A 16,820-nucleotide genomic window follows, 5' to 3' on the forward strand; every position below is an offset into this window, starting at 1 on the left:
TGAATGAAAGTGGCCCTAAATGAATAAAACGAATAGATTTTCAAACAAAGTGGAAATGAATGGAAACTTATAGCTGCCTGTAACAGGAGGAGAAATACATCCAAAAAGCTAAAAAACCCTATGGCATGCGTTTGGCAATGGTCTTTTAAAAAAGTAAAGTATATACCTTATTTGTATTTAAAGAGCTCGAACGTGTAACTAACACGGACGTGGTCCTTTGATAGCTTTTATAAACACAGCCAAGGTGACAGACGTTAAAGGCTCAGCCCTTTTGCGAAGTCACGAAGCCTTACCCCGGAACCGCAGAAGCGACCGAGTCGATGCGAGTTGGCGTCGTACCCGTTGTACAGCTCAATGTAGTCGTAACCGCAGTCCGCCTCCTCCTCCACCTCGAACGTGATGAAGCTCAGCTCGATGCCGTAGCCCTGCTCGGCCGTCAGCAGCCACTCGCAGTCGGTGTGACCCGGGTAGTTGGTGTCCCCGAACTGGGAGTGGGAGTAGAGGTTCTTCTGACGAGCCTCCGCTTTCAGGCGACCGCCACACTCTGAGACAGGGAGGGGGGGGAGTATTGTAATTAAAAGAAAAGAAAAGAAAAGAAAAATTAATCAAAAATTGACCTGCGAAATTTGGCATTTGGTAGATTTCGCGTTGACCCAGACAGTAAATTAAACTCAGGTCAGGTTTCCTGGATGATTTTCATCATGTATGTGCTTGTTAGTCACCACTAGAGGGAGACATTGCCCTTAAAAAAAAACCAAAAAAAAAACTGGCCCAACTTGAGAGATCCAAGCTGCCGACTGTGAGTTACGGTCTTTGCAGACGCAAAAACCCGCACCCGGTGTGGCACCTAACGACATAAAGTCATTTGACATCAGTAAAACTGCACAAACTCAGTACACCGCCACGCCGACAGCCACCTGTGGAGTGTGTAGCTTGGAAGCCCTTCCTTTGGACCGAGGCGTCGGAGATGAAGCGGAGGTACATCTCGTTTCCGGTGGAGACCAGCGGCTCCGGGATCTTGCTGCCGCACAGTCGACCCAAGATGGCCGCCGTGTCCCCGTCCCCGTCGAAGGCCTCGAGGTGGTCGTACGCACACTCCTGATGCTGCTCGATCTCGAACTCATTGAAGGTCTGGGGAGGTGGAGGCGGAGAGAGAGAGAGAGATGGACGAGTGAGATATGAGCGGGGATTACACTGGGATGACAGCAGAAGTCTCAGAGGGTAACTGAGATGATTTTTTTTTTTTTTTTTTGTGAAATGACCCTTTAAAGCTACAAGGTCATACGCGTGTGGCATTCATGTCATTATAAATTAGGAACTATGAGATGTTAAACATTCTATTTTACAGGAGCAGTATGGTCTATGCTTTGCATTTCCAAAATTAAACAAAGGTGACGTCTTCCTCCCTGGTCTCCCTTAAGTAAAAATCAGTGAGAAAACTTGCAGGACTGAAATCCTAACGTTGTTTAAGTCACTTTTCCACACAAAATGTCTTTCACTTCTTCAACCAAAGGCTGCTAAAGGAAACTCTGTAAAAGCCATCATTATGTAATGTCTTCAATAAAACCCATTTTCTTCATACTGTGTCTCTGACCTGGCAACTACTCATTAAATAAAAATGCTACTAAGTGTTAGCGCACAAAAGAGCATGGCCTTTAATTAACCAAAAGATACCAAACCGCTATCACCAGTAACTCAACGGACTGCTACAAGATGAGACACATTTTTGATAGAGACCCTCGGAATATTACACATAATTTCTTTTTTTTATGAGGCTCCGCTGTCTCAGATTTAGGCAGACAGTCATCTATCTTTCCAAACATCTCCACAACATCAAACATCACTAGCAGAGGGCAATTTTGAATAACAACTCTTTTTCTCATGTGGTTGAAGTTACAGCTACAAATCCAATAGAGCATGTTTAACAAAACACTTTAATCTGTGTGTTATGCTTTTTTTGGATGTAATAAGCTTGTTATGTTATTTAGTTCGTTATTTTTGGATGCTTGTTATGTTATTTTTGGTAGATGTGATGATAAGAACTTTTTGGCTTATTTTCTCCTTGGATATTGGTTTCCATTGTTATTTTTTAACCTAATTAGTGGGATTATAATTTGTGACAATAAATAAAACACAAAACTTCAGGCTTTTTTTCTCAGTGTTAGAGACCTTCAAAAGCATTCACAGTGACTGGTTAGAAAGCCGTTTTAAAAAATAAATATGTTTGCATTTCCTGTTTTTTAATGAATCAGAGAAGAGACCCCCTGCCTCCCTCCATCTTTTCCTACACACTGCTTACACGCTTACATGCGTGTACACAGTGTCACGATTCACAATCTAGTCAAGTGACCGTGAGCCGAGTCTTTAACACCTCGCAGGCCTCTCTCCCACACACAGTCACACACACACACACACACACACACACACACACACACACACACACACACACACACACACACACGTCTGACTGTCTCCTGAGCCGTGCTCCACCACAAACCACCACAGCGCATTTTCACAAACCAGACGGAGGGAGAAAGGAGAGTGAAGGTGGGCTTACTTGGGGATGTCATTACCGGGAGGGCAAGTGTTTGATTCTGGGAATGGCAATCGCTTCCAGATGTTTCTAACTGTAGCTCGGGTGAGACACTGGTTCGTGGATCTGTTTACTATTCCCAAGTGAATTCTGTACGTGTGTGTGAGACAGACAGAAAGTGAAGAAGCAATAACGGAATGACCTCCGTGGCTAAGTTCACATCTCTGGTATTAAATTTATCCAGCTGCGATGTCACTGCTGAGAATATAGAAAGCGCCCCTGCTAATCTCAACACACAGACACACGCGCATGCACACATGCATTACTAAGTCAGGGTGACAGAAAGCAACAGTCAAAGTACGCATTTCCAAAATCTGCGTGCAGATCCCACGTAGTCGCACATTCAAAAGGTGTGACTGCATAGAGCAAAAACCCGTAAATGCGTTATCATAGCTGATGATGTAATATGATTTCGTTTACATAAGCGGTGATAAGAGATTATTAAAACTAAATGACAGTTGATGACAATTTTGAAAACATGCAGCAAGCTCAGCATGTGGCTGCAGAGTGGAAGTGAGGTGAGGAGCCAAATCCTAATATTCTGCAGGACTGCAGACTGTATTTTGTGTGTGTGTGTGTCTAGACCAGGACTGTGTGTGCATATTGTAAAGACTGCACTGCGTTTATGTGTGTGATACTATTTGCATGGGAACACGAGTGGATTTTCGGAGGATTATCTGAAGCACGTTTTGTGAATGTGAGCATGTGTACGACTCTCTGCTCCAGCGCTTGTATCTTTGCGAGGACCAATTTGAGTTTTACACTCATGATAAACATGCTATTTAGCACTGAAATGAGTAGTCCACTGTCAACTGACAGAAAATTGATTAGCAACTACAGAATTTTGACAACCAACAAATCACTCAAGTCATTTTTCAACCGTAACAACCACAGTTCAGCTGCTTTCCTTTACCTTAAGTCCACTGAATATCTTCAGGTTTTAGAGTGTCGGTCGGACAAAACAACCAATCTTGAAAAGGTCCCTTGAGCTTTAGGAAATTGTGATGGGTAAATTTACTCTTTTTTCGGATTCTTTGTAGACCAAATGATGAACTAATTAATTAAAAATATAATCTCAAGATGTTTCACAATTGAAAATGGTGATCTAGTTCCAGCCGTAGTACGTGTTGCTTGCATGCGTCCTCAGGAACTATTGTTATATGTCTTCAAGATTGCAATTAAGCACACGAATAGTGGGAGCAGTGGTCAGCAGCAGACTCTCAACAAATTAAGAAGTTTTTTATAGAGAAACTAATAGAGTGTGTAGGCGTGTCGGCATGATTAGTTTAGTTTAACTTCTCGAAGGAGATATTCTGGTCACCTAGTGGATGTGCTTTTTTAATCCTCCAGATACATAAAGGAGTTCGAAGGGAAGTATGTGAATAAAGTGGCTCAAACTGCAGCCAGCTGTCTATGCGTATGCATTGGTACAAACAAAGTCTATAACAAGTCTCAGATCTAAACAATGAGGTGAATTTGTCTGGTACTCACTTCTTCCATGGGCTGTTTGAGGGGATTGGGTTTACTCAGGGCGAGCTCTACACAACAGGGGGCCCTTGGCAAGATTTTCTATGGGGGCCCTCCGTACTTTGCCTTTAGTCGAGAACTATGAAATAAAACTATAAACTATATACATTACTACATACTACGATTTTGATTTACTCGTAGTCGATTCTCATGGTTACAAGAGCATTTGTTTGGTGCCGTTACCAAAACAACCCAGATCAAAATGCGGTATGAAAAAGAACTACAATCTCCTTTAAGTCGTCTGATACGGATTTCATTGTTCCTTGTTGACTGCACACGCACAATGAACTTCAAAAAGCAAACATCTCTCTCATGCAAACACATACATGCACAGGCACACACAAGTACACCCCAGTTAAGAGAGCTTAAGGTTCACTGTCAGCAGTAGCTTTACTGCGCCTGAACAGAATTGGCTAATATTCATCTGAATTGCTAAACCATGTCTGGTATCGGTTCCTTCATTTGCAATGAATGCATACCTTAATCCCGACTTTCTGCTGCCTGTCTTTGTTTTCTTAATTTTTCTTTCAGCAGCGCCAGTGGCATATTTTCGTTTCGGAGACATGTCGTACATCATGTCGTCCTTCAGCAGCATAGTGATTGATTGGACAGTTGCAGCACCTGTGCCAATCCACTGACATGATTGACACGGGGGCCCCTTGGTCAGAGAGATGTTGATCGGCTCGAAATGATCTATTCACTGAGGAAGGGGCCCCCTGTACCGGGTCAGAATCAGGAATTGGCTTTATGTCTCCCAGGAACTTTCTTTTTTTTTTTTTTTTTTTTTTTTTTAAAAAGGACTCACAGGGCCCTACAAATTGTATATTCAGCATATAGGGTGGGCTGGCAGAGGGTTTAGGGTTACAATACGGGGGGGTCCTCACAAGTATAGAAGTACATAAATGTGTGTTTGTCTGTATGTCTAGACCGCTCCGTCACCTCGAGAAGTTGGCGTCTGAGCATCTTCTGTGAACGCACCTGAGACAGGAGATTCTCCATTCACGTCCCGCTCACACCGTTAATCAAACGCCATCTGTCTGAGCTAATGCACTGCCACAGAAGTTTAGATTATCTCTCTCTCTCTCTCTCTCGCTCTCTTCTTTGGATAAATAACCATGCAAATCTGAGTTGGAACTTTTCAACCTCAATTATCCATATTGCACATGACATTTTCTGATGTTGTCTAAGCTCCTCTATCAGAAACAAAACTCTTGGTCAAAAAATGTTGCTGGACCCAACTTATAACTGTGATTCAGTTTATTAATAAATAAGTACAACTGCAGTAACTCAGAAAAATGTGAAGACAACTATCTGTGTCGACATATGAATGCTTAAATGCTCAAAAGTCTGCGTGTGTGTTCACATGCAGCCTGCACACTCGCACAGAAAGACACAAAGACACAGATGGCCACTGCCCAAGGCCCCTTTCTAACGCATGAGCACACGCTTGCAGTTAGCCCGAATGTACAAACATGCACTCTCTCCGCCGTTCACATTTGGGTTTCATATGTGGAACATGGGAGGGAGAGATCATCGTGTAAGAACTGGGGAGGGCAGCCTGAGGCTTTTACATACAATATGACCCCACAGACAGAATAATGCATTGTTATGAGGGAAGGAGGCATGCCAGTAGTGCTCAAGAAAATGGTCTCTATAAAGAGAGAGAGAAGCTGCTTCATTTGATGCACACTTACAATCTTGACTCGGTGCCCCGGTGTGGCTGTGATGTCCCAGGTGCACTCCTTACGGCTGGGATACTTGTCTGGCCAGTTAGGGCTGTTCAGGGTCCCACTGGGGCTGTGGATCTTGTGCTCACACTCAGCTGGACACACACACACACACACACACACACACACACAAACACGCACGCACACACACACAAACACACACACAGAGACATGCAAGCACACACGGAGAGGAAGTTAAAATCGTGGCTGCACAGGAAAAGGTCAGAGGAAATGGAAAGGGAACAGGAAGGAGAGAAATGAGAGAACCAAACTAGAGAGAAAAGATCTCAAAGAAACACATCCTGGTGGCAAGTTTGGCGTAAATTTCACATGCACGCGTGCTTTGCACAAAGACTGCTGCAGTAGGACTTCTGTGCCTTACACAGTTGCTGTACTGTCCCAACATTGTGCACAGACCAAGAAATAAAAGAATAACAAATTCTCTGTTTACTGTTTTCTTGTATTGACAATATCTTAACCAAACAACAATAATAAAATGTAAAATTTTCATTATAATGAGTAGTAGCAGCAGAATAACTCAATGTTAAATAAACTTTATATTCATGTATAAGTCAGCCATTACCATACAGTATTTTAAAAGAATTTCATGTAATTTTCTGTATGTTATGCCAACCTTGAATGCTAGCTGTATTTATAGAAGCAACAATCCATTATATTCACCCATTATAGATTGACTAAACGTGTTTTTTTTAAACTATTCCTACATACACAACATATATTGCAAAAACTAAAATAGACAATCCTGAACCTTAGTGATTGGTTGTTTAGGATTGGATTCTTTCTACAATAAAATTACACTCATCGGGTTTAATAAGTTCCCTGAGCTTTGTTGATTAATTCTGGATATCTTCAGTGGCTATTTTGCAGGGCTTTGTTCCCAACTGCAAGGACAAAGACCTCTGTCTGGTTCTGGACAAAAACTTCTGAACCCAATGGCTCAGCCGACTTCACTTCTCCATTACATTATGGAAACAGTTACTCTGTAATTGACACCAGTTGCTTCTTTGGATTTATCTCAGGAAACAGTTTTTAGGCTTCTCCGTGTCACACACTGGTCCTCGTGGCCTCTGCAGCGCTGAATGATAGCAACACAATCCCATGAAAAATCCAACACAAAAAGCACTTTGAAGTTTCTTGCACCATAGCGGGCTTGGTTTTAGTTGTCACTCATGGGCAAGTGACTAACTATAGCTGTAACACTGTACTTCATGTTAACACATCAGCTGTGGGTTAATATTTTAGCATGCTAACAACTGTATAGCAACTATCTCCGGTTGAAGTTAGACTCGTGCGAACTTCTTTCCTCCTGGAGGGTTTTCGGTTACAAACTGAACCAGACGCTAACTGCAGAGACAGAGATTGAGGGAACGTGTATGTGTGTTTGTGTGTATGGTGTACGTTAGAGTTGGAGTTGGCGCAATCAAGGTGATGTGAGGCAGGAGGCATTTACAAGACAACAAGATGTGTACCAGAGTGACCGCTTTTATTTAGAGGCAGACAAACTGAACCCATGTACAGAATGAGGTGGATGGAATTACAAGGACAACGTATAAATGTAAAGGAGTTTTCTAACATACGATGTAATGGTTACAGATGTCATATTCCACACAAACTACTGCCACAGGAGACTTTAAAGACCCATATACTGCCAGCAGAAAAACAACTACTTACGATAAAGATTTTAGCTCTGACATTGAATTGTGCCATAAATATCTCGCCTGACACAGCATCGAAAGCAAACTTCTCAAAAATATTTTCACAGTGTGAAACTGTATCACAATATTAACAGGAATAAGGTAAATAATTCAGCGGTTTCAAGTTGAACAGACGTGTTCTTTCCATGAAATGGATTAAACTAGATCTCTGAGATCATAAACAATACTGATAAGATTTTTTTGTCTCTCTTTTCTTTTTTCTTTTTTCCCACTGCCGGCGTCTCATTGTGTTACACACCTCTGGCAGGTAACTAATATCAATAACATCAATCCAACATGTTAACAGCACATCACAGGCCATCCAAATGTCTCTCCGCATGTTTTAACTATCAAGCGCAAAAAAAGTATGTATGCATATAACCACACACGGATGCAAGCTGTGTGATGGGAATATGGATTTGCATGATTCTGCAAGCTTACTGGGTCAAGCTGGTCTAATGCACACATAAACACACACATACACACAGGAAGACAGCGCTACATGAGAAGCTTTCAAGCTCCCAGATGTTTGAAACACGAGTCTTTTTATGAACAGCGCAGGGAGCCTTTAGTGAGGTGCGCATGTGAGTATTGGTGTGGTGTGTGTGCGTACGCGTTCAAAAGTTCAACTTCAAAGAGCTGAGTATAATATGTCAATTCAACAGTTGTGTGTATGTGTGTGTGTGTGTGTGTGTGCACATGGGAATGTGCTGATAGCTTTTAATAAATAATGTTTTCTGTCAAGCTGTGTCTGATCCCCACACACGAACACACATCGCAGCGCGCACAGTTTTGGTGACTTGCAGGCAGAGCTGTTTGTCTGTCTTTTCAAGCAAGCTCAAGATGGATCCTAAGTCATGTGAGACAAGTTCAAGTTAAGTCTAAAGTCGCTCAGAGTAAGTCTCAAGTCTTGTAGAGCAGTGGTTCCCAATCCAGTCTAATCCTGGCAAGAACACTGTATAATAATTTTATATCTTCATAGGCTATTTTTGCAGTGATAATGATATTGATATGATAATAATATTTGCAGTGATCTGCATGTGCTGTGTTGCTATTATTGTCGGTAATCGATAGGTAACAATGTTGTCGATAAGCATCCATTTTAAAATGGTTTGTGGTGCAAAAAAGGCTGGGAACTCCTGCTTTAGGGGAAGTTCAAGCAACGACTTTCAGAGTAAAGTCCCCCTTAAAGTCCCCTTTACGCAATTCCTGAGAGAAACTTGGTTTTCAGTCAATTCCAAATCGCACAGAGAGATGTTCTGCGACTGCTGATTTTATAGGTTTGGTGACGAAAAAGACATGCTGCAGCAAAATTCTAACAGTGTCAGATACTTTGAGACAAAATCAGAGCGCAACATGAAATGTCACAGAATACACCCAGCGAGCTAGCGTAAGGCTACTGATAAAAAACATTGACCTCAAACTCGCTTTCCAAAATTCAGATTTCATGTTATTCTCTTTTCCCTTACGTGGACGGCTTCACAGTCTTCTCCTCCTGCTCTTTTGAGATTTTTTTGATGAATATAATTGCCGGCGATACGGCCAAAGCTTCTTTGTTGTTTCGCTGCATCCGTTTTTGATATTTACATCGTACGATTCAACAGGAACTTAGCACACCAATTATCATGCCTCAAAAACTGATACCGTACAGTCTGTCACAGATTATGACCCAGACTTTTTAGACCTATCTCACACAGGGGAACATGCAATGAATTTTCAAGATTGTTGTTATTGCACAGTCTATAGCCATAGTAAAATGCAAGTCCAAGTTAATTCTCAAATCCTTTAGAGTATATATCAAGTACTTTAAGACAAGTTCAAATCAAGTCTCAGGTCTTTCAGGTCTCTTAATGCGGACAATTAAAAAGGACAAAGAATTTGAATATTTTCCTTTAAAGCTGTGTTGATAGTTTTATTTACATAACTGAATCCAAGTGCTTTCAGTGTACAGGCCTAATAATTAAAAATTCAAGGTATGTTGCAAGGCCTTTCTTTTTTTTTTTTTTTTTTTTGTCTGGATTTTAAGTCGAGTCAAACCTTGAGACTTGAATGTTTTTGCTTTCAAGTCTACAGAGGGTCAAGGTCACATTAAGTTTACAGGTGGTCAAACCTCTAAATCAGCCAAGTGGATCAACAGTCACGTCAAAGTCAAGTATCCAGTTTTCATTTCTGTGACTTGAGACCGACTCCCGGCCTACTTCAAAGTTTGGAAATACATGTATGTAAAAAAAAAAAAAGGGACCTTTCCCTCAAATTGAGACAGCCAGCCTGTTCACATGTGGACTCTGATGTGGGTAAACAAAGAAGGGACTGTACGATAGACGATGACTGTTTTTATAAACAATCACATGCTTGTGTGGGTGTGTAAGGACGTGCACGTGCGCTCCAGTGTTTTTATGCCAGTGTGTGTGCAGATGTGAAAGTACGTGAAACCCACCTTCCTTACAGTCATGTTTGTTCTCATGCAGTACAAAGCCATGGCGACACTGACAAACGTAAGAGCCCACTGTGTTGATGCACTCGTGCTGGCAGCCGCCGTTGTCCTTGCTGCATTCATCTTTGTCTGTGAGAGACACACATGCAACACATCACTCGTGTGGAAAAAGCAAAGAGGTGGGGTGGAGGGAGGCAAGACGTCAAGCGGGGGGGAGAGGAGGAGTGGAAGGATGAGTTTTTAAGAAAGAAAAGAAGATAAGTGAAGGAGGGAGGGGGAGACATCAGGGAAAAGGCAGAAAAGGAGGAAAAAACAGAGATGTGAAGAGAAGGAAATCAGATCAAACTAGGAAGGTCAGATCCGTGCAGAAAAAAAGGTGCAGAACAGATTAAGGAAAAATGGTTAAAAAAAAAAGAAAAAAGAAAGATGAACAAAAAACAGGAGTGCTAGCTAGTTCACCAAGAACATGTCAGGTTTAGCTTTTTATTAAAAGGCTGAGAGATAAAGCCCAACAAGATGGCCAAAGAACAGGACCATCACAGCTTTAAAACCCGGTCTGCAGCCCAAATTGTTACCATACTAACCTCTAAAGTTCTCTAAAAGAAAGGTTAGAGGAATAGAAGGTATGATATTAGAAATTATTGACAAACATTAGCATTAATAGGCATTGAGAAAAAAAAAAATCAACCTCAAAAGACACCAACAAAGAGTTAAGTTCATTTGAGTTTTTCTTTGTGCTACTCTCCAAGGTCATGGCTGAGGCTGCTCTGTGGTCAAACTCTACCTCGGCTCTGCAACTTAACCATAACGAAACCTTAACAGCTGTTTTCAGATCAGCTGTGCTCTCCCCGGGCCAGACCACCGCTGCTATATCAGTCAGACGTGTGTTCACCCCACCAACTGCAGAGAAGCTGTAAAACCTGATGAGTGCTTCAGTCTGTCTTCACTTTTGAATCCCGTAGGCCTTATGTTATAAATCTGGAAAAATACTGGAGACCTACTTCTGTGTGATTTGTATGTCCCACCCACCCCAGTATACGGTAGGATATGTGGGACATTAAGTTGTCATGGTGATGTCTAAATGTAGACCAAAAACTCTCCCTATAAATAAACTGATTAGATTTTGAAGAACTTTGCTCCATAAATTTGCATACTAACAAGGAGAACTCATTTTCTTGATGGTACAGTAATGCCATTCAGCTGTATATAAAATAGTTGCATTACATGAAATACAACTATAATGTTTTTTTTTTTCCTTTTTGTTAATTAATAAGCTGGTTATACTGTATTTTTATCATGGTGGTACAGTAATGTTGGTACAGCAAGGCAAGTAAAGTGCTTTATGGATATACCGTAAACTAGTCAAAAACATTTCATGTGTATAACGTACATTCTATGGGGAGATGGACTTGAGAGCTAAGCTAGGGAGAAACCTTCAAAGAATAGTTTTGGCAAATATGCTTATTCACGTTCTTACCAAGAGTTAGCTGAGAGTATTGATACCACCACAAACGGAAGGAGCCAACACAACTAAGGTGTTTTCTCGCCTCTTGCTCATTTTCTCTCCCTCGTCCTCTACTTCGTGGCTTTTTCTAACCAAATGGCTCCTCCTCAGGATGACTGGGTGATGACAAAGCCCTTTAGTGAGGCTGAACACTGGGGGAACAGAGCGGATCACTGAGTGGAGGTGGAAGGAGCATGGGGCTGCCATGTTGGAAACAGTGATGGTGTCAGAGACAGAAAGAGAGCGGTAGCAATGGACACATGACCACACAGGAAGACTGAGGAGTGTGGGAGACAGAGCAGTGTGTGTAGTGTGTTTGTGACTGTGAGTGAGGGACAGATTCCTATAAAGAGATGTGAGATTAGACACAGACGCCGAGTCTCACCTCAACTCAAGAGCTTGTGAATCAAACTAGATCTGCTTTTAATGAAACCACTAAATCCCTCTCTCTCTCTCTCTTTCTGTCTCCTGCTCTGTGTGTCTGTGTGCGTGTGTGCGTGTGTGTGTGTGTGTGTGTGTGTGTGTTTGTCTGTGTCTGATGTGGTATTACGGTGCTATTGTGGGCTCAGTCTCACCCTATCACAGGCTAAGAAGCTTTACGGTTGATGCTACACAGTGCTCATTGTAGCTTTCATCAGGTCAAGCTCACAATGTCCACGTGCACACACACATGCATGCACACACACACACACACACGCACTCTCACATGGATTAGTAGTGTGTGGGAGGCTGAAGGGACCTCCCTAAAGCTGCTGGCTTGACGCCAGCCGAAAAGCTATCCCTGGAAGTTTTCTGACAACTGCTGAGCAACTCACACTGCAACTTTTAACATATACACACCAACACATGATTTGTGTCGGAGTACGTAATTTCTCTATAACCACACTGAGCAGTGTGTTCCGGGTTTTCTAAAAGGGTAGCTGAATTTTGACAAACCAGTTGACAGCTCTGCCTCCCCTGAAGCAGGAGGAAGTAGCTAAATGCTAAAAATGAAGTTGCCTTTTGGAGCTGATTAGTTTCAGCAGAGAGAAAAGAAAATTTAGATCTTCTCTTCAGGACATCTTTCTCAAATTGTTACCATCTGATGTCAACACCCAACAAATTCATCCCCGCTACAGTGTGTAGGGGATATTTGTTGTGTTTCACTGGGAAATCATAGCTGTGTCCAAACTCCATACTATGCACTACTTCTTGGTGCGTTTTCAGTATATAGTGTGTTCTTTTTTGGAAAGTGACTAAATTAAATTAAATAATGTGCATACTGTGTCCACTTTTGAATGTGGTGCTAATGGACACTTTTGTCCTTTAATGCAATGCACAAGAGCAGAGCTTCTCACGGCCGCAAAAAATTAAAACAAATGGATAATGGTGCCAGTCCTGACACATCTCAGACAATAAAAAAGAAAGAAATCTTTCAATTTGGGAAATTTTCTACACTTGAAACTGGTTACAGAACCCAAAGTTGCAGTTTGATTGACATCCATTGGTGCACATCATGTAGGATTTCCCTCTATTACAGAACAATATAGTACTTTTCTTGTATACTTACTACAAAATAACATACTATTGCAGTATGGACATGTGGGTATTTTCTTGTATGAATACTGTTCATATATATCTGACGTGATGGAGAAAATGTATGCAAAATCACATATAAAATCAATAAGCTGATGTTCAAAGCAATGTTCAAAGTGTTCCCCATTTATCTATTACATTAAACTAAAATCTTAATATGCGTAAAACAAAAACTTTTTATCACAGCTTACACTGAATGTTTAATTCAGACAAGAGAAATTTGTAGATCGATAAAATAATACCACTATATTTTCACAATGTGACCCTGCTGAAAGTCAATCAACATTAATATTCTCATTTATTATCACCCAGCCCTCGTGATACTGAGTAGTAATAGTACCCAGTATGGAATTGGGACACAGCACATGTTTCCCTCTGGAGGAGAATGGATTAAACAATGATCCACACCATTAAAAAGGGGATCCATCCATTCCCTCAAATATCACGGTGGACCTGAGCCAATCAGAGATGCCGATTGTGAGGTCATGTTACCTCTGACCTTTGTGGAGGTTGCCAGCTTGTTGTTGATACGGCCACGAGCGGGAGAGCGGCCGTGCTTTATGTCCTGGCATGACTCAAACACAAACATACGCTCCTGACACAGAGCCAGCCTGTCTGAAGGAGAGAGGGCAGAGAGCAGGGTGGATGCAGGAGGCCGGGGAGCCGCTGGAGGCTCGGGAGATACAGCATGACAGGCAGACACAGCACATGTAGACAAGCAGAAAAACTGATAGTGTATGGACAGAGACGTATGCACGTATATATATGGACACTTCCACAGATGCAAGCAAACAAACACAATAACACAAAGCAGATATGGCCAGAGGACATCAAACCTGACATGAAATTTAGTACAGGGATCCCTATGTTCAGCTAATGATTTCTCCCAAAGCCAGCTTTCCTGCTCGCCTGACCCGTATTGTTAAAACAAATAAAACTTAAATAATCAGCCTGGTGTTCTAGAAATTCTGTTCATGTTGTATAATTATGCAGAACACACTTTATGTCCAGTACCGACATCCAGTGCCAGTCATGTAGCTCAGGGAAAAGGAAAGGTATGGGAAGTTAGCTCTGACTGTTTTGATATGGAACCATGGAAATCCCAACTTTATTTAACTGTTTTATTTCTCCAAACTTAGCCGTACAGTACAATAAAAACACTAGTCATTGTGAATGGAAACTGTGGGAAAAAAGATTAAATTATCAAAATGGAATCAGTTAAAAATAATTTAACCAAACATTTGCAATAAACATCCAAAAACATTTCTGGGGTGTTTTGCTGAATCATGAAATATTAGTGTTCTTTGGCGGGTGGGTCGGAAATTTGGTCTGCATGTAAATACACGATTAAGTAGAACTACTCTTAGACCCTGTGTGTGAAAGACACCTCCGAACAATGGATAAGTTACCACGAAAATCCTGTTTCACCTGTTGCAAGCATCTCACATTACAACCCAAAATGTTGGCTTTTAAAAAGTTTATGCTGTGGTCAGCTTGGATTTATGTCACTTAAAATGGATTCCAACTCTGAAATACAACGTCCACAGAAACGTCTAAAGCTGTTTTGCTGTCCGTACGCAGGCTCACTATGCTCCAAACACTCACATCTTTGCCAAGATACAGCTACACTGTTCCGCTCACCCTTGACAACCACACGTGCACCCGCACACACACGCAGACGCTTGTCTTACCTGAGAAGAAGTGAGCCTTGAAGCCTTTCTTGGAGACGGTGTTGTCAGACTTGAACTCAATTCTCATGTTGTTGTACTGAGAGGTGATGACCTCAGGGACCTCGGTGCCGCAGTATTTACCATGCAGCTTAGAGTCAGACGAGAGGCCGCTCCGCACCTCCACGTAGTCGTATTTACACACCTAAAACACACAAATAAGGCTTTTGTAACACACACCCACGAGGTGGCTGCTGCGTTCAGCATCTCCCTTTTACCTTTATTTGACATGTTCTGTACAAACACACGGACACGCTCACCTCGTTTCCCTCCAGCTCGAAGGCCTCAAACTGCATGGAGATGCGGTACTGGGTGGGTGCGACCACCTGCCACACACAGTTCTTGTTTGGTGGATACTCTTTAGGCCAACCGGGAGTGCTGATGGTCCCATTCAGCTTAGAGAGAAGACCGCCGCACGCCGCTGCAAGCACACAGACACGAACCATTCAGAAACAGCTTGGAACTGAGACTGAGTGCTTTTAGGGTCCTAAGGTTTCCCCGCTTTATCGGTTAAATCTCTTTTCGTTTTGGCATTTTTTTCCTCTTTATTTGATTGTTGAAAGTGTAGAGATAAATAGGAAATGCGGGGCAAGACGGGTGGTACGACGTTTGACATACAGTAGGTCTCCACAGGGCACCTCTCTTTCCCCTCATTTCCTGTCTGCCTCTATAGTATCAACTGTCCAATAAAGGCCAAAACAAATAGATAAATAATAAAAAATAAATAAAAAATTAAAAGAAAACAAAATGTTATGTGTTTACGTGTTTTATCAGCCGGATGGACAGAATGCAAAAAAAAGTTGTTATAGCAAACTACACCCTCAAAAGCTGACTTCACACAAGGGGAGTAGGATTCTCTGACCTCTGGCAGTAGTAGGTTGAATAGATTATTTTGTTGTCCTTTTTAACCAGTTTTGTCTTTAGATTCACGAGTTTTCATAATTGTGAACTATTGCATTTGTGGCTGCACAAAATATAGCCTCTCATGTCCACAATTTTCCAGCACAGCTGTGAGCCATCACGGTTGGATGGTTGGGTTTGTGGCTTGGACAGATTTCCTGCCGCAGTTGTATAGAGCGTAATTTTGGCCAGGAGGGTAATATTTCTGATAAAGTTAAGACTGGAATGTGGAAGGCCTCTGCTTCTACCAATCCCAGTGGGAATATTTTTTTTCCCAGAGCCACCAGGTTTCGGATATAAGGAGACGTGAATGGAAAGACGTTACTACTAGTGTTTGTCCTTTTCAAGGGGAAGTGTGCAACATTACTCACAAAACACCTGTCCTCCTCACCACAGGTTCTCCTCACACCACAACACAGCACATTTCCTGACCTCGCCCACTTATTTCTCCTGACTCTTTTCTGACCACTAGGCTCAGTGCTAGACAGCTACCCCGCTGTGAGTGTGGTGTATGAGAGCATACATTTCAAACTCAAAGGTGTCAACAGCCTTTGTTTTTTGTTTGTTTGTTTGTTTGTTTTTCTTGGAAAGTCCACTGTGTACATCGTTTTCCCACACACTATTTGACTGGGGATGCCAAAGTAACTACTGCTCTTCAAAGAAATACAGCAAAACCACAATTTGGAGATTTAACTAGCAGAGCTTTTTCTCTCTCTGCCTCAGAAGTGGTTTTTTCTGTTGTTTCAGTATGTGGGTCAATCTATTTCTTGGGATTAATTGACTTTCACAACTTTTGTGGCCCTGGAACAACGGGGCAGGTGGCTTTGTGTCAGAAAGATGTTTTTTCCTGTTGATGGAGGCTGTTCGGATGTTTTTTTTTCTGATGAGTTAGACTCACATCCTACAGAAAAACACAGCAGCATACAAAGGAATGCACATGCAATCAGGAGTTCAACATCCCAAACGCACACACACACACACACACACACACACACACACACACACACACACACACACACACACATACACATACACACACTGTTACCTTCACAGCTCTTCTTGTCAGGAGCTAGTTCGTAGCCTGGGTCACAGGCACACTTGAAGCTGCCGAGAGTGTT

The 16,820-nt window shown here is 42.0% G+C and overlaps 1 protein-coding gene across 1 annotated transcript in view; it reads right to left on the reverse strand.

Annotated features, from left to right (window-relative positions):
* Positions 1–16,820, reverse strand: part of tll1 (tolloid-like 1) — a 54,082-nt gene that overhangs the window by 3,604 nt on the left and 33,658 nt on the right. Inside the window, exons 14-20 of the mRNA XM_040147362.1 lie at positions 16,748–16,820; positions 15,063–15,223; positions 14,767–14,947; positions 10,000–10,125; positions 5,815–5,942; positions 918–1,131; positions 294–544 (exon numbers count right to left, since the gene is read on the reverse strand). The exon at positions 16,748–16,820 is cut by the window's right edge and continues 53 nt beyond it. Of these exons, the coding sequence (XP_040003296.1) occupies positions 294–544; positions 918–1,131; positions 5,815–5,942; positions 10,000–10,125; positions 14,767–14,947; positions 15,063–15,223; positions 16,748–16,820 (1,134 nt within the window). The remainder of the gene's footprint in view (positions 1–293; positions 545–917; positions 1,132–5,814; positions 5,943–9,999; positions 10,126–14,766; positions 14,948–15,062; positions 15,224–16,747) is intronic.

This window comes from Xiphias gladius, chromosome 15, assembly GCF_016859285.1.
Source record: "Xiphias gladius isolate SHS-SW01 ecotype Sanya breed wild chromosome 15, ASM1685928v1, whole genome shotgun sequence".
In the NCBI taxonomy this organism is placed as follows: Eukaryota; Metazoa; Chordata; class Actinopteri; order Istiophoriformes; family Xiphiidae; genus Xiphias; species Xiphias gladius.